The sequence below is a fragment of the Bubalus kerabau genome, chromosome 23, assembly GCF_029407905.1.
Source record: "Bubalus kerabau isolate K-KA32 ecotype Philippines breed swamp buffalo chromosome 23, PCC_UOA_SB_1v2, whole genome shotgun sequence".
Classification (NCBI taxonomy): Eukaryota; Metazoa; Chordata; class Mammalia; order Artiodactyla; family Bovidae; genus Bubalus; species Bubalus kerabau.
Genome location: NC_073646.1, coordinates 36,291,961 through 36,313,666, shown reverse-complemented (window position 1 = coordinate 36,313,666; position 21,706 = coordinate 36,291,961). Strand labels below are relative to the sequence as shown.

The 21,706-nt window shown below is 50.0% G+C and overlaps 1 protein-coding gene across 1 annotated transcript in view; it reads left to right on the top strand.

The window, feature by feature from the left end:
- COL26A1 (collagen type XXVI alpha 1 chain) overlaps window positions 1–21,706 on the top strand; it is a 160,590-nt gene that overhangs the window by 22,442 nt on the left and 116,442 nt on the right. Inside the window, exon 2 of the mRNA XM_055561519.1 lies at window positions 17,532–17,654. Coding sequence (XP_055417494.1) covers window positions 17,532–17,654 — 123 coding nt within the window. The remainder of the gene's footprint in view (window positions 1–17,531; window positions 17,655–21,706) is intronic.

Sequence of the window (21,706 nt, the reverse complement as noted above, 5' to 3'; positions counted from 1 at the left end):
CAGTGGGGGAATAGCTCTGCAGAAACAAACCAAGAACTTGAAAGAGCATCTCTCTGCCGGGTGCCAGGGGACAGAGGCAGTTCTTCTCCTGTGATCCTGTCTCTTTTTTTGTGGCCGACCCTGCGGTGCCTGGAGGACTTGGGCAGAGCAGCGGCACGAGAGAGGAAAGGTGAGGGGAAGGTGGGCTGCCCAATGAGAGGGACATCTGCCTTCAAACACAGCGGAGAACAAAGCAGGGCCGAGGGATTGCCTTCCACCTGGCTTCTCCGGAGGCTGCCGCCTTGGGGTGGGGTCTCGGCCCTGGGGTTGTGCACACAGGGGCTGCTGGAGAAAACCTTCTGGAACTTAGCTGTGTTCACATCCTGCCCTGGCTTACAGACTGTTCCGAGGGCTCCCCTGTCCTCAGGCCAAGGCTGGAACTGCATGGCCCCTCCAGCCCCACGCAGCTGTTTCTCTGGCAGTTCTAGAACCTCCAGGCTTTTGCAAATGCCCGTCCTCCTCACGAACACTCCTCGGGCCTGACTTATGCTGATGCTGGATGCTAAGGATCATTTCCCGCCCTGGTGTGGGGGTGGGGGGCGCTGGAGGAAGCCAAATTGTGTCCTGGGAGGGACCATGAGGCCGGGACCAGTGGCAGCAGGAGTGAGAAGGGGAGGCCCAGTGGGTGCTAAGGAGACGGCATAAAGCCCTGGTGCAGGCGCGGTGGCGGAGATGCTGGGGACATTTGCTGAGCAAAGGGCCGAGGGCTGAGTCATGGGGAAGGGGAGCCAGTTTGGTGTGCAGGACGCTGAGTTCGCTTTTGAGCTTGGGGACAGTGCAGTGCCTGCGCAGCCTGGAGAAGATGACTGGGGGCCTTCCCTGTAGACACCTGGAGTGGACGAGCTCCCTCAAGGCGGGCATAGAGGGAGCGGGAAGGGTTCATGGGACCTGGGGGACCCCAACGCCTAGATGAGGTTCAGAGAGGAAGGAGGAAGAGGAGGCGTTGATGGGGCTCAGAGAGTCTGGAGTAGAGACTCGGGAGGCCGGGGCATGTGGACTCCTCTTTTGAGAACTGTGGCCCCGAAGAAGTGGAGGAGAGAGAAGGGCGAGCCTGGGCGCGGGGACCGGGATCTGATGTGAGAGGCTGGAGAGTGTGGGTTGCTGGACAAAGATCCAGTGGAGGATGGACGTGAAAGCCTGGACTATATGGGGCTTGGGAGGTGGGGGGACAGCTGGCATGGCCTCCTGATCCCAGTGAGCTGAGAGGCGGAGAGGCCACCTCTTCCTGGTGAGTGGGAGGGGGAGGATGAGCAGGTAAGCCTGGAGGAGGCTGGGGGAAAAGCCTAAGGAGTGCACATCTGGGGGCTCAGCATTCTCCGTGGATTGGGAGGTGGGTAGCCTGCGGTGGGGGGGAAGGAGAGGAGGGGAAGGGGAGGCCAGTAGAACATCATGGGGTGGGGGGACCAGGGAAGACTGAACTGCCACCTGCAGGAGGGCCCCTGCCCAGGTGGGCATGGTTCGAGGGGATCAGAGTGGTGGTGTGGGGTGAGGAGAGGGGGTTGACCTTCCCGTCTCTCCCGGGCAGAGCCAGGCATCTCCTCCTCAGGGCATCCCAGGTCCTCACCTGTTCTCATCACCTGCCTCCTATTTCTGTGATTCTGTGTCCTCCTCCCAGGTTGCAAGTCTCCTTTCCTGCTCCGTCAGCCAGTGACCGTGTCAGGGGCCAGTGCCAGGAGAGAGCTTAGTAAGTGTGAATGGACCAAATGGCTTAGATCCGGCATCAGGAGCTCAGAGTGCCTGTTAGATGGGGCAGGTGGACAGCAGCTCACCTGACGTGCCTCACACGCGCTTTGCTGGAAATTCTCCCCGAGCCCCTGGCTGGGGGACGATTCTGCAAACGCAGGTGTTTGCAGAACTACCTGCCCGGAGAGGGTGTAGGGCAAGGCTTTCCCCGACACCGCCAGCCCCGTGGGCGGCAGAAGCCTGGCCCTGGCCGGCTGGAGGACGTGGGACCTCACTGGGCCAGTCTGGTTTCCCGGCTGTCTGACTTCTAGCGAGGTGCAATGTTTCTTGGGCCCTTCTGCCGAGGTGGAGGGTAATGGTCTTGATAACAGTCCCCCAGCTCTGATACTGTCTTGTCTGTTCCATCTGCTGCTGAGGAGGAGGTGGCGGCCCAGAGAGGAATGGGGTCCGAACAAAGTCACACGGCAATTCCTGCAGCTGGACCCCTAGTTCAGGGCTCTGGAAGCTCCTGTGAGGAAGGTCCCTATAACCCACTGGCTTGTCTTGGATGAAAAGTGCAGGATCTATCGGTTTTAACCCATGTTTCCCTGATACCTGCTGGAGGGGTTGATGAGCTGCCAGTGAAGGGTGCTAAGAGCAAGAGACTGCTAAGAGGTTAGGAAGCAAAGACAGGTTTGAGAAGTGGGGATCCCAAAGAAAAGGCAGAGTTCACAAACAGCAGGATTTAATTCGGAAGGCGCCGTTCATTCTCCCGAATTCTGCCCTTTGCAGGGGAATTGAGGAAGCCCTTAGAGGCTCCCACAGCTGCAGGATTCTGGGGTGTCATGGGCCACCCAGCTGGGCCCGGTGTTGAGAGCTGGAACCCTGTTCCTTTGGAAATGGACGCAGGTCCAGAAGGTGTTTGGTTCACGGAAGAGTCGCTTGGTCGTGATTGTGTGTGATCCTCGGGCGGGTATCAAATGCTAGATTCCACAGTCAGTCCCTTTCAGCCGTCACATTCTTCAGATTCTTATCAGCTTTTTTTTCCTCAAGTGAACACTGGGAACCACTCGCCTGGCTGATTGTAGGAGGATGGGAGAAAATTAAAAACAGGAGTCCTGGCTTTTGTCTGGACTCTGCCACCAGCTTGCCATCTACCTTGGGTCCTTCCCTTCTCTTCTCACCTGTAAAGAGTCGGGGTAGGGACAGGATGATCTTCGCAAAACTTCTTGGGGGTACAAAGCTTTCATAATGCTCCATCTAAGTCCATAGCAAGACGCTGTCCAGGAAACACACCTAAACCACATCCCGACTGCGTCACCAAGTGCAAGAACCTTCCAGCACAGTGGTGGGGGCTGAGGAGAGGTGGGCTTTCCATGTGTCCCCTTCCTCGTGGGGTGCCATTCCTCCCCCTGAACGTTGCAGCAGGGATTCTCAGAGATGGGCACTCTTGAGTTCCAAGGGGCTGGGCTGTCAGGGAATGCTCCAGTGAGTTTGCACCCCCCACATCTCCCCAGCAGTCTGCTGTATGGCCACTGGCCATACCTGATGGCGATAATAACCATGGCAGTCAGTATCACTGATGGTCCTTAGCAAGTGACAAACGGCTCTCGCATTCGTTTATTTTTTGTGGATCCCGGGTAGCATGTTATTATTCCCATTTTATAAAGGAGGTCACAGAGGCTCGGATGCCATGAAGCCTGTTCAGCAAGATGGAGCAGAACCAGGCCTGTAGCCTGACTCTCCTGATTCCCCAGGACCTGGGCATTTTCTGCATCCTGCAGCGCGCAGGGCCACACACAGCTCATCGGGGGACCCTGCATGAGGCAGGGGCTCCATGGACATTGGTGGGATCTGTGAGTGATGCCCGCCTGGGCCCACCAGGCAGAGTCAGCACCGTGGTTGGCACTCAGCTGTGGGAACCTTGGGGCACGTGCTACGCTGATGTTTATGGAAGTGAAGCATTTACATCCCAGGGATCCTAAGACCCCAAACCAAGGTTGGTCAAGCCACAGCAATGTAACCCTCACAGCCCCAGACACAGCCTCTGAGACTGTTCATCATCTAGTGGAGGAAAAAAGATGCAGATTCCAGGGACTTCCCTGCTGGTTCAGTGGTTAAGAATTCACCTTCCGACGGGAGAGGAGTTTGGGGGAGAGTGGATACGTGTATATGTATGGCTGAGTCCCTTCACTGTTCACCTGAACCTATCGCGATATTGTTTGTTAATCGGCTCTACCTCAATACAAAATAGGAAGTTAAAAAAACAAAAAGGATTTGTCTTCCAAAGCAGGGACGCGGGTTCGCTCCTTGGTCGGGGAAATAAGATCCCGCATGCCGAAGGGCAACTAAGTCCATGTGCTACAACGAAAACTCAGCACAGCCAAAAAATAAGTACATAAATATTTTAAAAATGCAGATACCACAGGGTAAAGAGCAAAGTCCTCTTTCATCCCAGAAGAGATCAAGCTAGTTCAGGACCGTGATTTATATTATGAAGTAAATCTTTATAGTTTGAAAGTAACGCCTATTATCTCCCTAGAGGTTTGCAGTCTGCAGGTTACATTCATACAGATGTTATTTCTCTTGAGACTTCTGGCAGTCCTTGGAAGGTGGGCTCCCATTTTCAGATGAGAAACTAAGACTCTGAAGTTGAGACTTGCTCAAGGTCATGCAGGTGGTAAGTGGTGCAGGTCGAACACAAACGGGGCCTCCTGGTCTCACAGTCTTGTGTCTCAACAGTGTTGTTTGATGGCAGGTTTCCATTAGGTTACTTTTAGATGGTTGTAAAAACCTACTGGTATGGGCGCACATAACAAGGGAATTTAATATTTTGCATGTTAGGAAGTGGGTGGCTCCAAGGTTAGCTGATTCAAGAGCATCACATGCTCAAGGGCCCTGTCCTTCACTCTACCTTCCCCGGGCTGTCTTTCCTCATGGCTCTAATATGGCTGCCACAGCTCCAGACATCACATTCTCATACAACTCTGTCTAGAAATAAGGATGAGCTTCCTTTCTTGCACTCCCTGCTTTCTCCCATGGGGGATAATGTTTTCCAGAAGCCCTTTAGCCCACTTCCTCTTGTCATTGACCAGAACTGGGTGAACTTGCCTGTGCCTCAACCAAGGAGACTATGATTTTGCCTACTTTTCTTACTGATGCCCAGAGTCTGAAGAAACCCAGAGGTCTATGCCTAAGGTAGGAGGAGGAGGAGGAGGAGATGATTATTGGGGACGCACGTGTCATCTATGAGAGGTCAGCTTGGGCCGGCCTGTCTCACAGTCTGTTCTAAAGGCCACAGTTCCCCAGAGTACCTGCTGCAGGGGTCCTGGGCCCCCTTGTTTTGTACCATGTGACTCTCCCTCCCCTACAGCCACCTAGGAGTGAGCATCTGACCCAAAGCAACTAGATCTACTGGGGCCTGGCGTGGGTGAAGAAGCTGGGCCAATACGAGTCTCTCCAACCTAGGAAAGAGACCTGGGGGAGAAAGAAGACTTTCTCATTAGTGCCACTCCTTCCTACTCAGCATCACCTGCGAACCCATTACACCTGCCTGTTCCTGGGCCCGTCCCCACAGAATCTGAGTCAGGAGGTGGTTTTGAGAGATGATGCCCTTCAGAAGGACTACAAAGGACCATGTCTTCTGAGAAAAACACTGTTGGATCCGTCCTGATCTTGGACGCAAGAAAGCTCCACTTTCCACAGAGATCACTCACTGACCAAATGCAGCCTGGTCCCCTGTGGACACCGAGGACCATTGGGAGGTCCAGAACGAATGCACAGCACCTTGTTGACGCACTGTGGGCACTCAGGAAAAGTGCTGGTCAGTTCCAGTGCTGGTCGTGGGTGGGACGGCCCTTGTGGCCAGAGAGCGTCTCAGCATGTGGTCCCCCGAAACGTGTGCAGGAGTGCTGATCCCACACAACGCATTTGGCCCCATCTTCTCACAACTCGCTGACTCTGGTGCTCCCATTAAGGGGAGTAGATGCGGATCGATATAAATGCTCAAAAACCACACGGTCGGCTCGGCCAAATCATATACTCCCTTAGCTGCCCTCCTCTGAATGAGAAATTCAACTCCTAAGTAGCTGATGTTCCATGCAGGGCTCTCTCCAGCCTCCTTTCTGGTGGGGGAGGCCTCAAGAATTCCCTGCTGTGGAAGGTGCTAGAGGATAAGTGCAGACAATAATGGAGTGGGAGGAAGCCCAGAGGCTGCCTGCAGCACAGCCGAGATCCCTGGGGTCTGCCGGCTCTCCAGCACACCCCCCACCTGCCCACAAATCCGAATTACCCCTCAAAGTCTCCACTCGGCACCCTGGAGTCTGTGCCAGCATGCTCCTTTCTTGCAGAAATATTTGGTCAGTTGCCACGGGGCTTTCCGATCAGCATCCTTTCCCTCTGAAAGTCAGTGACCTCACATGTACTTAAATTCCTCCCCAGGGTTGCCTCGAAAGGGAGAGTTCCAGTAAAAACGATTGGGAGGAGATGCAGGCAAATTGATCTGCTTATCCAAACACTCCTATTGGTTTTTGTGCCCTGAAAACCCATCAGGCCTTAGCGTAACACACACTCAGTGATGCTTACATAAACAAAGCCCTAACTCTGGGCAGTAGTTTAGGTGGATGAGAGATGAGAGATGGAGAGAAATGTCAGCCGGTTTCTTGGTCGATTAACTTTGTTGCGAGACGCCGCATGGTGGCCCATGGATGGGTCCAGTTTCGACCTAGGTGGTAAAGGCCATTTCAGGGGGCTTCTGTGGGGCCTTGGCTGATGCTTTCAAGGACTGTGCCTGTTTATCCCAAATGGGTTCAGCTTCCGGCCTCTGCCAGCAGCTGGTCCTCCTGGAATCCCACTGACTGGGTTCCCATCTCGTTTGAAAATCTGTGTCTTACCCCCCTTTTCCAGTAGGGTGCATCTCCTCCAAGCTCTTTGAGGGCCAGCTGTGTATGTTCACTCTCCATCCACTGAGTGGGTGTCCTGCCTCTGCTCACCCATCACCTCCCAGGACGGGGCACCCACTACAACCATATGGGCAGCTCATTGCACCGTGGCCCACCCTTCTGGGAGCAGACACCTCCCCAGCCTCTGTGGAAGTCTATCTTCTGATGGTCTCCATATTCTGACCCTGCTCTGGGCCCATGGTGGCCCCACGAGCAAGGGTCATCTGGCCCCCCTGTACTTATCTCTGGGGGGAGAGTTGGGCTCCCAAGCTGCCCCACCCCACTGTGGCCCTCAGCTTATTTCTGCTCATATATCTGAAGTGTTAGTCACTCAGTCGAGTCTGACTCTGCAACCCCATGGATTATAGACTGCCAGGCTCCTCTGTCCAAGGGATTCTCCAGGCAAGAATACTGGAGTTGGTTGCCATTCCCTTCTCCAGAAGATCTTCACGACCCAGGGATTGAACCCGGGTCTCCTGCATTGCAGGCAGATTCTTTACCAACTGAACTACCAGGGAAGCCCATATATCTGAATATGTCTGAATGATCTGTTGCCAACAGGTCTCACCTACTGGAGAGGGCAGGTGGGAATCCGAGGGGCATGGGCTTCCCCTCTCCCTCCCCAAATCGTGGGCTTCTGACCTGTGGCCTTCCCATGGATGCTCACGGGTCCTCAGCCCCACCTTGCTCCCAGCCTGTCGTCTCCTGCTCACAGGACAGTGGCCGGCAGCCCTCTCCTCCCAGCGCACCTCCTCTCAGTATGTTCCTCTCCTGTTGAGGCTCCAGCAGACACCAGGTAGAGTCCCCAGGAAGCAGATTCTGAGATGGCGTCCAAGAAGGAGGATGTGTATTGGGGGCGGCTCTTAAGATTGATGCCCGTGGAAGCTGGGCCGGGGGGTGGGGTGGGGCAGAAGCAGGAGTTAGAGGGAGAAGTTGAGCTGTGATGTGGACCCTGTACCTCCAATGGCCCTCCCACTTGTCCTGCGGTCCATATGGCTGGGCCTTTCATCTCGTGCAGGGACCAGACACTGGACAGGGCCCCGGCAAGACCTGGGACCTGGGGGAGGTGGTTCTGGGCAGCCGAGGCTGAATGACCCCTGGCAGTGTTTCTAGCACCTGGGGCTAAAGGCCCCGCATTGAGGGGCTCTGTGTGGCTCAGGGTCCGCCGTATTTGGGCCGGTGCAGAGGCGAGCAGGGATGCTCTTGACGTTATTCTGTTGTTCAGACGGCCTGAGATCGCCTTTGCTTGCTGTAGACCGCACACTCAGCTGACTCACAGTGAACTTATTGTTGGCGAGAGCCACTGCACCCCATTTGGGGCTCGTCCACTGGGTTTTGGGGCCCGCAGTGCCGGACTCCACGTTTGCCTGGTCATGTTTCCTCTTGTTAGATTTGGCTCCTCGCTATGGGCTGGGGAGATCTAGCTTGGATCCCGACTCCCTCCCAGGCCCTAGGCCTCTGCATCTGCCAACTCCCGGGCTTCCGCAGTTTCCTTCAGCAGCACTACGCCCACGCCCGCCCCCCGCCCACCCTGCTGCCTCCGTCCATCACGGTCTGCGGCCCCGTCCCCTCCTGGCAGCACGGCCCCAGGTGGACAGACCCTGTATGCAGAGACCCAGGCTCTCAGGGTGAGCTTCAGGTCAAGCCAGCAGGGTAGCCAGGTGGCAAAGGGCTGGGCTTGAATCTGGGTTGTCCGTTGACTTGTTGGGTGGCCTTGGATATGCCTTGGCTTCCTTACCTGGAAAACTGGCATGATAGAAGTTCTGACTGCCCAGGGTTATGTGAGGAGGTCTTGATTAGGTAACCGCAGCGGGGAGGGGCAGGGGACAGGACCCGCTCGGAGCCCACCCCGTGAGCCCTGTTGTGGCCTGAATCGCCCTCGGCAGTTGTCCCGATGGTTTCACACAAGAGGCGGGGGCTGGCCCCTCTGCCTGCTGTTTGGTGTGTGAGGTGGTCCCCTGAGGGCCTACTGGAGTATGCGGTGTTTGCTAACTCTCCGCTGTCCTTCATGGCCATGTGGACACCGCATGAGGTTTGGAATTAGAAGGCTGCCCTTCAAGACCCAAGATAAAAGGGATAAACTTACAGTTACAAAATAAATGAATCTCGGGGATAGACTGTGCAGTCCGGGGAATATAGTCCATGGTATTGTGAACACTTTGTATAGTGACAGATGGTCACGACACTTATTATGGTGATCATTTTGTGAGGTGTAGAAATATTGAACCACTCTGTTGTACACCAGAAACACATAGTATTGTAGGTTAATTATATTTCAATTAAAAAAAAAAGAGAACCTACACTGATCACTTATCACTGTGTGACCTTGAATCTCCCCTGCAGTCTGGGTTCCTTCTTGGTAGAATTCCTACCTGAGACTTGTTGAGAAGTTGAACAAGGTCATGTATGTGAGTGAGTTGACCGGGATGGCCATAACCAAGTACCTCACAGGGGCAGCTAAAACAACAGAAATTACTTTTCTTATGGTTCTGGAAGCTGGAAGTCCAAGATCAAGGTGCTGGCAAAGGTGCTTTCTCCTGAGGCCTTGCAGATGGCCACCTTCTCCCTGTGTCTTCAGTCATCTTCCCTCTGTTCATGAAAGTCAACAGTTGTGTCTGACTCTTTGAGACCCTGTGGACTGTAGCCTGCCAGGCCCCTCTGTCCATGGGGTTCTCCAGGCAAGAACACTGGAGTGGGTTGCCGTTCCCTTCTCCAGGGAGTCTTCCTGACCCAGGGATCAAACCTGGGTCTCCTGCATTGCAGGCAGATTCTTTACCATCTGAGTCACCAGAGAAGCCCCCCCTCTGTTCATATCACATATTTCTTCTTTTTATAGAGGCACCAGTCATATGGATTAGAACCCACTGTAAGGACCTCACTTTAATGTAATTATCTCTTTAAAAGATCCTATCTCTAATACAGTCAGATTTTGAGATAACTAGGGTTAGGGTTTCAGCATACGATTTTGTGGGGATACAACTCAGCCTATGACAGTGTGTGAAACTGCTTTGTCAGTCATGAAACCAGTCTTGAGGGGCTGGGCCCGACTGTGTCTGCAGGAGAAGGTCCTCTGTGTGCTCAGGCCCCTTGGGCTGACTCTGTTTGGGCCAGAGTTGTTCTTTCTGCCCCTGGGAGGGGCTGGGAGCTGGCTCCTCTGCCCGAAACTCTCTGGGGACCAGCCCCAGGCCCTGTGGGCTCTGTGTCATGAGTGTGGCCTCAGCATCATCCGAATCACCCATCCATCTGGCCATGGCCTTCAGGTTACAAACTTCAGTTCTCACAGAGTTTCTTGAGCCCAGCTGGCAGGCAACCCCGCCCCCCAGAATTGGTCCCCCCTGGAATTGATCAGGCAGGGGGTGATCAGGTAGTTAGAACAGTGAGGGCCAGGTGGAGAAGGGTCTGAAGCAGGACACCCCCAGCCTCGAGGTGGGTGGCTGCATCCACGGGAGCAGAAGCAGTTTTTGGTAAGAGTGAATGAATGTGGACGGGAAAGGGTCCCTCTGGGATGTGGAGCTTGGAGTCACATAGATGAGGACACCTTTACAGGGCCTTCCCTGAGCCCACTGTCCTTGGGAGCCTGTGGTCCTCAGGTACAATGAAGGCTAAGATAGAGGCGGGCAGGGGGCCCTGTGGGGCAGAGGATCAGAGGGGGCTTCCCCGAGGGGATGGAGCCTAAGTGCAGGCTGGTAGGGTAAGAGTTGGCTGAATGAAAGAAGGTGGGATGGCATGCCAAGGAGGACAGAGTGACAGGGTAAATGGCAAGATGGAGCGTGGTTGAAGGTAACACCGGGGAGGTGGGTGGGAACCGTGGGGGTTATAATAAAGGGCTAATAAAGGGTTTCCAGGGAGGACGTGACTGGGCCAGATTTGTGATTTAGGGAGCGCCCTCTGGTGGCACCTTGAAGAGACTGCAGGGAGACTGGCAGACCAGCAGGGGCTGGACTGTGGTAATCAGGACCCTTGGCCCAGGGCCGGGGTGCTGGCAGGACTCCCCGATGTAGGGCTGGTCAGCCATGGAGCATGAGGGAGGGAGAAGGTGGAGGGTGGGGCAGCTTCCCCTGGGGATTCTGGGTCAGGGGACCTGAAGCTTAGTGCAGCTGGTCACCAAGATGGAGCAAGAAGGGTTGGGAGCGCGATGGTCTCAGTCGTGGACGGATTGCAGTGGTGTATCTTGAGGTGTTCCATGGGCTGTGACGAGGTGTGTCCATGCAAGTGGGGCACATATGTTGGGGGTTCAAGAGGAAGCATTAAGGTGATGCCACGTGGGGGTGGAGCAGAGCGTGGGGCAGGGACATGGGGGCAGACCGTGTGGTCCTTGTGGGAAGGAGGGCACTGTCAATGCCCCCAGGCTTGGGTCAGGCTCAGGGGTCGGTGGGGGAGGCGAGATCAGGTCCCAAAGCAAAGCTCAGACAGGACTGGGGCTCAGAGGTCGCTTGGGGAGGGGGTCCCAGGGCTGAGGCGGGGAGGACTGAGGCAGTGGCATCTCCCAGGTAAAACAGCATCAGAGATGGGTTGGTTAGTCCTGTTAAGGAGGGCATGGGCTGGGGGTGTTCTAAAGACCTCTCCGTTTCATCATGACATGGTTTCCTAAAGCCATTTAGCGCTGGTTTTTCCCAAAGGACTCAACGGAGGATTGAACGATTCACCAAATCAGAGAGCCAGACACTTAGCGTGGCGAAAGCTGCTTGGGAGCGGCCCCTCTGGGGGTCAGGTGGAGCAGGGCCAAGTCAATTGCTCTTCTCCATCAGGGGTAGATTGGGCTTCCCCCGTGGCACAGATGGTAAAGAATCCTCCTGCCATGTGGGAGACCTGGGTTCGATCCCTGGGTTGGGAAGATCCCCTGGAGGAGGGCATGGCAACCCACTCCAGTATTCTTGCCTGGAGAATACCCATGGACAGAGGAGCCTGGTGGGGTACAGTCCATGGGGTCACAGAGAGTCGGACATGACTGAGAGACTAACACACATCAGAGGTGGGGTATGTGTGTGTGCGCGTGCGTGCGTGCTAATTCGCTTTAGTCGTGTCCTACTCTGTGCGACCCTATAGACTGTAGCCCCAGGCCTCACCTCCTAAGGAAACAAGCCTGGAGGAGAGATTTGTGCCCAAAGCTGGGAATCAGTTTCCCTTCCTGGACCCTCCACGAAAGCTCAACTGGAGGGTGGATGGCAATGATGAACGGATATTGCTGAGATGATGTCCCCAAATAATGCCAGTCATCCAGCCTCCCCCGATCCTGATGGAGACTGCTGAGACCACCCTCACTTCCTAGGCAGTTTGAAGACCAGCCCTGCCCCTCCCGAATTCTGTGCCCCTGGGCCAGTCCTTCCGGTGTAGTCACGAGTTGTGCTTCCGCTGTCAAGCTGGTCTCTGGGTGGAGTCATTCTGTAGCCCGTACAGCCTTGTTCACCCACCATCGTGCACTCATCATGGTCAGGGGTGGGGGTGAGGGTGGGCGGTGGTGCGATGCCACCCACCAAATAGGTGTGATACTCAGGACTTGGGGATCCTAAGGGGGACCCCATGTGAGGGCAGAATGTGTCCTCCCAAGATTCCCCAGAACCTCGGGAGCCTGGAGATGAACAGGGTTTAGAATTCCATCTGAAAAGACCTGGAGCCCTCCTTCCTTGTCTCTGCCTGCCTTCTTGGTTGTTTTTGGCCAGGTTTTGGTTTTGGGAAGCCATTTACAGCCCATTAAAAGATCAAATGTCTGGAGATGATGAATCGAGGCATTTGAAAATGTTTTCCAATTCATAGCTCATTTCCCTATAGAAGGCGCTGACCCAGGAATGGCTGGACTTTGTTCCAGATTGCCAGGGGCAACTCTCAGGGTGGAGCATGGTCCTTGGATTGGGCAGCAGTTCAACCCTCAAGATTCTTGCTGATGCTCCCAGGTAGAGATGGAGGAAGGGTCCAGGCCCGGTTTCCCTGAGTAACTGACAGAGACAGTGGTTTGTATTGTGTAGGTACAACCCTGGGCAGGAGAGCTGGAATCCCTTCCCAACTCGGCCTCCAGTTTGAGTCACGGGCAGTGGGAATTCATCTCCCACTACATATTTTCCCATCTGTAAAAATAGGAAGGACAGTTTTTACACTTTTATGAACATTGTGGGGTTCAAGTGGCCAGCTAATCAGTCATGACACCTTGGGGTAGGTAGTGCCATGTCGTTCACACACCAGTAGCCTGGACCTGCTCATTTAATCCTCACAATAACCTTGGGAGGTAGGCTTTTCTATTTCACTGAGGCTTGCTTCCAGTCATGCAGTAGACTGGTGACAGAACCAGGTTGCTTGGTGCCTTTGGGGAAAGGGATCGACTTTTGACTCCTTTTTCATGTTCTTTCACGGTATTTTTGACGGTGCCAATATATTTTCCTAGAAAATTGTTCAGTTGTCGAGATTTTGAAAAATTTTGATGTCACAATCAGACACAATATTTATTTACAGTGTCTAATCTCTATATGGAATTTTTTTCTTGTTCTCAATGTCTACTTATGTATTTTGTTGTTTCTCAATAATAATTATCTAAATTTTGTCTATTTGATTTTTTTTTTTTAATTTTATTTTATTTTTAAACTTTACATAACTGTATTAGATTTGCCTGTGTTTGATTTTGTTGATTCACTTTTGCATGTACTCTATTTTCATTCATTTCTTTGTTCATCTTGCTTAGCACTCAGTGGGCCCTTTCGAATTAAGAACTCATGTCTTACAAATATCATAGGATATCACTCATATGTAGAATCTAAAATATACAAATGAACTTCTTAACAAAACAGTAATAGACTGACAGAGATAGAAAACAAACTTGTGGTTATCAAAGGGGAAAGTTGGGAGGGGGATAAATTAAGAATCTGGAATTAACAGATACACACTACTATACATAAATGAACTAAACAATAAAGACCTACTGTATAGCACAGGGAACTATATTCAATATCTTGTAATGATCTATAATGGAAAAGAATCTGAAAAAGAACATATATGTATGTATATGTATATATATTTAAAACACTGAATCACTCTGCTGTACACCTGAAACATTGTAAATCAATTGTACTTCAATAAAAATATTTTAAAATGAAAAAATTATTCACACATGCAAAAGAATTCATGTCTTTCTTCAGCTCTGGGAAATATTCTTTATTATTGCTTCAAGTCTATACATTCCTGTGCTCTCTCTGGTCTCCCCTAATAGATGTGTGTTGGAACTTGGTCTGTCCTCTGGGTACCTCACCTTTGCTCACACATTTTCCATCTCTGTGTCCCTCTGCAGTGCATCCTTGGAGAGGTCATGGCTCACATCCACTCATCAGCTCATTCCTTAATTTGTCTGCTCTGAATTTTCAGCCCATCTGTTGAGCCTTTTTTTCCCAGTCATATTTCATTTCCAAGGTATCTAACTTTTTCATTTCATAGTATTTCTTATGTGTGAAAAATTATGTCTCCTTGAGGACATTAATTACACTGGAGACAACCATCTCCATAAGGAAGCATCTCCAATTGCTCTATTCATTGTTTTTTTCTTGAATTGTGATTTATACTCTGTTGAGTCCATGCCTTTCAGGGTATTGGCCTTTTTTCCTTAAATAGTTTGAAATTCTTGGCATTTGGGGTTTTCCATTAGCTGTTTCTGTTTCTCTGTTCATTGCTGCTTTGCCTCTTGGTGGATTGGTGGAATAGGTAGAGGATAAAGAATGTTCAAGAATTCAGCTGTCTGACCTTGAGAGAGTCCCAGTTTTTCCTGGAGGTCATCTGCCTTTGAGGCATCCATTCTGATCACACGGGCCATGAAACAGGACAGTTCAATGCCTGATTCTTTTTTTTGTTAATTAATTTTTTATTGAAGTATTGCTCTACAATGTTGTGTTAGTTCCTACTGTACAGCAAAATGAATCAGCCGTATTTATACGTCTATCCCCTCCTCTCTGGACTTCCTTCCCATTCAGGTCACCACAGTGCATTAGAGTTCCCGTGCTTTACAGTATGTTTTCATTAGTTATCTATTTCATACACAGCAGCAATAGTGTATTTGTGTCAATTCCAATCTCCCAATGCCTCCCCCACCCCCGCCCCCTGCTTTCCCCCCTGGTAGGTATCCATATATTTGTTCTCCATGTCTGTGTCTCTTTTTCTGCTTTGCAGATAAGATCATCTGTATACCATTTTTCTAGATTCCACATGTATGTGTTAATATACGTATTTGTTTTTCTCTTTCTAACTTACTTCATCTGTGTAACACCAATGCCTGACTCTTGACACCAGCAAGGAAAGGAATCCTGGTCCTGCCTGTCTGGCTCCTTCTACTGTGGTCCTCTGACAGTCGCCTCTGCGCCCCTCCCCTATCCCATTAGCCACATTTGCTGCTCCTACAGTGCACCCGCCTTGAACCCAGTCTTCCCTGTGTGTTTTGGTCTGTGCTTCCTCCTTCAGTTAAGTTCCTGGTGCTTTTAGCTCCTCAAATTCCTCAAAGTACCTGTCCCACTGCTTTTTGTTTTCCAATGCTCCTAGGGACTTTTTTATTTGTATTATATGCTTTATAGAATTCTGATTGACAAATTTAAAAAGTGTTTATTTAGATTGTACAACTTGATTTTTTTTTTTTTTTGGTTTACAATGTGATGATTTAATTGCATATACATTGTGAAATGATTACCATGGATTATTAACACATCTCTCATTTCACATAGCTACCTTCTTTTTGTGTATAAGAACACAAGTAAGAACACTGAAGATCTATTCTCTTAGCAAATTTCAAGTGTACAGTATGGTATTATGAACCATAATCACCCTGTACAGATTTAAACTGTACACTAGATCCCCAGAACTTATTCATCTTATAACTGGAATTTTGTATCCTTTGACCAACATCTCCCCATCTCTCCCATCCCCCTCTCCCCCGACAACCACTGTTCTCTCTGGTTCTATGAGTTTGGCATTTTCAGATTCTTCTTATAAATGAGATCATACAGATTTGTCTTTCTCTGTCTGACTTTATACCCTTAGCATAATGTCCTCTAGAGTCATCCATGTTGTCACAGATGGTAAGGTTTCCTTTTCTTCTTGTGGTTGAATAATTGCATTCTATTGTGTATATATGCTGCATTTTCTTTATCCATTTATCTGTCGATGGACGTTTCGTTGCTTCCATCTTGGCTATTGTGAATAATGCTGCAACGAACGTGGAGGCGCAGATATTTCTTTGGGATACTGATTTTGTTTCCTTTGGATAGATAAACCAGAAGTGAGATTCCTGGATCATATAATAATTCTATTTTTAATTTTTTTACGGAACCTGCCATAATGGGTGCACCAATTCACCTTCCTACCAATACTGTACCATGGTTCCCTTTTTTCTCCACCTTCAACAACCCTTGTTGTCTCATGTCTTTTTGATAGCCATCCTAACAGGTGTGAGGTGATATCTTATTTTGATTTGCATTTCCCTGACGAGGCTTTCCTGGTAGCTCAGCCGGTAAAGAATCTGCTGCAATACAGGAGACCCCGGTTCGATTCCTGGGTTGGGAAGATACCCTGGCAAAGGGATAGGCCACCCACTCCAGTATTCTTTGACTTCCCTGGTGGCTCACCCGGTAAAGAATCTGCCTGCAATGCAGGAGACCTGGGTTGGGATGATCCCCTGGAGAAGGGAACTGCTACCGACTCCAGGATTCTTCCATGGAGAATTCCCTGGACTGTATAGTCCATGGGGTCCTTTCACAAAGAGTCGGACTTGACCGAGCGACTTTCACACACTGATGTTGAGCACCTTTTCATGTGTCTGTTGGCCATCTGTATGTATTCTATGTGTATTCTTTGGGAAAATGTCTATTCAGATTCTTTGGCCATTTTTATTGGATTATTATTAATTTTTGCTATTGAGTTTTATGAGTTCCTTATATATTTTGATATCAGTCCTTATCAAATAAATAGTTTGCAAAAATCCCAAAGGTCCCACAAAGGCATTTTTGTCTGAGGACGACTGCCAAATTATTGTTACTGGGGGGTATTGAGTAAGGGACCTCCTCTGCCACCATCTTGATGATTTCATGGGGGGCTTACTTTTAGATTTTCAATTTCTAGGATCTGGAGATGGGAGGGGGGAGGTGTCTGCCATCTTGATCTAATCCCCATATTGTTTGCACATGTTCTGCACCCCCATCTCCCTGGGTCCCAGCTCAGGCCTCCTCAGCTCTTACACACTGCACCAGAGGGGCTTTTCTGAAATCAGAGCCATCTGAATCATTGCCCACAGCTCAGAGTCTTTCAGTGGTTCCCACCAAAGTCAGGATGAGACCCACTTCTAGCCTGGCAGGTTCCAGGCCTCTTGGTGTCTCCTGGCTCCTCCCCTTCCTCCACTCTTCTGGCCACAGGCAGATCTCTGAACCCACGACGGTGTGTCTCAGCTCCTTGCCTTTGCTCACTCTGCTGTCTCTTCTGCGGACTGCCTCCACTCTTTGCCCCTACACTTAGGGTTGGCTGACTCTGATCTTTCCCCTTTCTTAGGACCTGGGTGGGGGGCCCTGCTGGGTTCCCACAGTTTCACAGCCCCATGCCCATCCTGTGATTGGCCCTATGGCCCCGCGTTCCAGTGTGTTCTAATCATCTCCTCGACAGTTTTCCTTCCAGAGGGGGATTTCCTGGCAGGGGTACAGCCCCATCCTGATTTCACACGGAGTTGTTGGAAGACTGGAATGATGCGGGGAGCTTGATGGCTACGGGGTGTGGCTACTCCTTTTGACCGACGCAGAGGGTCTCAGCGGACCCCTTGCCCAGCAGCAGTGGCCCTGCAGGCATGTGGAGGGGCCCCTTCTGGCCTTGGACAGCCTTTTGATCCGCAGTCAGATGCCTCAGGAACGGGCGGGACTGATGCGACTGTTGCTCTCCCCACAGGCACTGGTGCCATCACACGGTGACACGGACGGTGTCCTGCCAGGTGCAGAACGGCTCGGAGACGGTGGTCCAGCGCGTGTACCAGAGCTGCCGGTGGCCTGGGCCCTGCGCCAACCTCGTGAGGTAACGGCCGCAGGGCTGGCCAGCTCTGCCTTTCCTTTTACTTCCTCTGGGTGAACCCAGCTCTAGTAGAGCTGCTGGGGTAGGAGGGCTGAGGCCTGGAAACAGAGTCGGGCATGCATTTATGGAGCAGCTTTTGTGTATGGGGTATGGGGACAATGTGTGTGCAAAGATGAAAGGGACTTGCTCCCCAGCTGAAAGATCCTCATAATCCAGTGGATATTTGATGAGCAAAAGGGCCAGGCGAGGCCATTCACACACACACATCCCCAAAAGCCCCTCTTCTCAAGAGCTGCCCACTTCAAGCCCCACCCCTCACAGCCCCACCCCTCAAGTCCCACCACACCGCAGCCCCCCAACCCCTTTCAAGCCACACCTACCCAAGCCCCGCCTCTGCCCAGCCCCACCCCACCACGGCCCTGCCCCTTTCATGGCCCCGCCCATCTCAAGCCCCACCCCGCTCCACAGCCTTGCTTCTGTCTCCAGTGACCTCCACTCCCAGCTCTCAGGAGATCCTCAGCATTCACAGAGAGAGGTCTAAATGGGTGACTAGACGTCCAAGGACTCTGAGACCCAGCCTTGCCTGCCTCCTTGTCCTCTGCCCCTTCAGGTCTTGCTCCAGCTCCCGGAACTGGGCTCCTTACCGTTTCACCCCTACTGGTCTCCAGCTCTAGCTTTCTGTTTCAAAGACCCTTCCTCATCTTCTTCCTGGGACCACCCTCCTCAAACTCCAAATCCCTCTCCCTTCTGTGTTAAGAGAACACTTTGTGCCCTTCACTAAGAGGACATTTGCGTGGGGGGTCTGTTTTAGGCAAGGTTCTTCAAAGAAGCAGAACCAGTAGTGTGTGGTAGTAGATATATATGGGAGATGGACAGATTTTTAAGGAATTGGCTCATGTGGTGGTGGGGGTTGGCACCTCCAAAAGCTACAGGGTAGGCTCCAGAAACACAGGGAAGAATTGCTGTTGCAGCTGGGGTCAGAAGGCAATCTGCTGGCAGAATTTCCTCCTCTTCAGGGGAGGGCAGTCTTTTTCTGAAGGCCTTCACCTGATTGAATGAGGCCCACCATATTATGGAGGGGTAATCTGCTTTACTCAAAGTTTACTCCCTCAATGTTAATCTCATCTAAAGAAATACTCATGGCAACATCCATTCATATTTGACCATAGAGCTAGGTACTGTGGCTTGACCAAGTTGACACGTAAAATTAACCACCACAGAGTCATCATGAGTTGGGTATGTTTTCATCACCAAAGATGAAGAGTGAGCCCCTGAGTTGGGGCCTGTGCCCACACAGTGCTGCCCACTATAGGGCTCAGCATGAAGCTGACCCCAGAATCAGCCTGCATCATGAATTGGTGGGACCCACAGGAGTATGCTCCTAGGCCAGAATTATTATTGTTTGTTTTTATTATGAAGATAGTGATATATCCTTACTGCTAAAAAGAAGTTCAAATATTTGATAGTAACTGAGTAAAGTAAAAAATGAACATTCTCCTCTCTTCCAGTGTCACTTCCATAATCCCATTGTTAAAATGTCATTCCAGATTTTTTCTCCACATATATGTATATATATATTTTTCTTTTTTAATTTATGTTTTATTGACGTATAGTTGAATTGCAATGTGTTCATTACTGCTGTGCAGCAAAGTGACTCAGTTATACCTATATATATATATTCTTTTTCATATTCTTTTCCATTTTGGTTTATCATAGGATATTGAATATAGTTTTCTATGCTAAACAGTAGAACCTTGTTGTTTATCCTTTCTGTATATACCAGTTTGCATCTGCTAATCCCAAACTCCCAAGGCCCCCCACCCTTGGCTGCTACCAATCTATTCTGTTTGTCCCTGATTGTAAACATATTTTCTTAAACAAATATTAAGTGATGTTATTTTGTTCTATAACTTGGTTTTCCCCCGGGAAAATATTTTGCAATATATTCCCATAGAGACACCTCATTTTTAACAGCTGTGTAGTATTCCACTGTAGAAGAGCATCATCATTTATTTCCCATTCCCTCAATTGATGGGTATTTAAGTGGTTGCCTAATTTAGCCACTCCAGACCATGTTTCAATCACATTATCATATATATTTTAACAATTTTACGAGTGTTTTTTCAAACTTTTTTTAAAGTTTAATTTTATATTTGCATAAGTGTTGCAAAAACTAGTAAACAGAGTTTCTGTGTAGCTTTTCCTTTCATCAACTTCCCTGTCTTAGTACATTTTGGGGGCTGTTGTATCAAACCACCATAGACTGGGGGGCTTAAATGACAAACATTTATTTCTCACAGTTCTGGAGGCTGAGAAGTCCAAGGTCAATGTGCTGCCAGATTCATTATCTGGAGAGAGCTCTTTTCCTTATTCATAGATGGTCCTCTTCTCAATGTATCTTCCCTGGGGTCTTTAAAAGGGTGCTAATCCCATTCATGAGGGCTCCACCTTTATGACCTAATCACTTCCCGAAGGCCCCACCTTCAAATACCATCACACTGGGGATTAGGTTTCAACATAAGAATTTAGAGGTGGGGGTTGAGGGAAACACAGACATTGAATCTATAGCATTTTTCCTAAGGTTAATACCTTCTAGAACCACAGTACAATTATCCAAGCCAGGAAATTAGCAATGATATAATACTCTAAACTAAGACATTATTTAAATGTTACCAACCATCCTACTCATACCATTTTTCTGGTTTTATTTTCCCCATTTTACATTTGTCTCCTTAGTCTCCTCCAGTCTGGGGCCATTTCTTGGTCTTACTTTGTCTTTCACGACCTCAGCACTTGTAAAACTACTAGCCAGTTATTTGATGGAAATTATGCATTTTGGGGAGGAGATTGTGAAAGGCATGTTGTACCTTTCTTGGGGCACATCTGAAGAGGTACATAGAATCAATACTGCTGATGTTAACTTTGATCACTTGGTTAAGGTGTTGTCTCAGCCAGGTTTCTCTACTGTTGTGTAATTATTTTTCCCTTTGCCATTTATAAGTATATTGTGGGGAGATATTTGGAGTCTAGACAGATATGCTGTTCCTCCTCCTCCTTTCTCCCAGTAATTTTAGCATCCATTGATAATTCTTGCTTGCCATAATTATTATTATGGTGTTTGCCACATAGTAACTTTGATTTTCATCATTTTCTTAGTAGTAGAGGTTCTTTAGTTGGGGTCTGCATTGTATTCAAGTGTTTTGATATACTCATTCTGCAGGAGGAATGGTAAGTAAATGGATTCTGCTGCAGTTCTTTAGTCACTAAGTTGTGTCCAACTCTTTGCGAGCCCATGGACTGTATCCCACCAGGCTCCTCTGTCCATGGGATTTCCCAGGCAAGAATACTGGAGTGGATAGCCATTTCCTTCTCCAGGGGAATCTTCCCGATTCACGGATTGAACCTGCATCTGCTGCTTGGCAGGCAGATTCTTTACCACTGAGCTGCCTGAGAAGCCCAAGTAAATGGATACATCCATTAAAAATTGAAGGCAAAAGGCTACTTTTAAATGTTGTGCTAGAGGATGACCAATGGATTGATAATGAAGAAAAGACGCTAGCCTCCCCCCCCCTTTCCTCTTTTAAACTATTATTTATTTACTTGGTTGCACTGGGTCTTAGCTGTGGCACATGGGATCTAGTTCCCTGACCAGGGATCAAACCCGGGCCCCCTGCATTGGGAGCACAGAGTCTTACCCATTGGACCACCAGGGAAGTTACCCCTAACTCCCTTTCCTTTTCAGCAGAGGGGACAGAGACCCCATTTTCCCTCCCTCCCTCATGTCTCAGGACCCAGATTCCAAGACTCTTCTGCTTTTCTCATCATCAGGGGTCATCAGAGGACTGGGTCATCATCATCTGATCCTGGGAGCATCTTCTGAGAAGAAGGGTCTCTGTAGTCGGGTCTATAAGTGACCCTGACAGTGTGGGTCTTGCTCATTGTGAGGAACGACCGCTCCAACAAAGAAGCTACTGGTTGGGGCTGGAATTCAGGCCATGAGGAGTGAGGCTATACCTGTCTCACAGTTCCAATCCCACCAGTCTTGATTTGTGCAA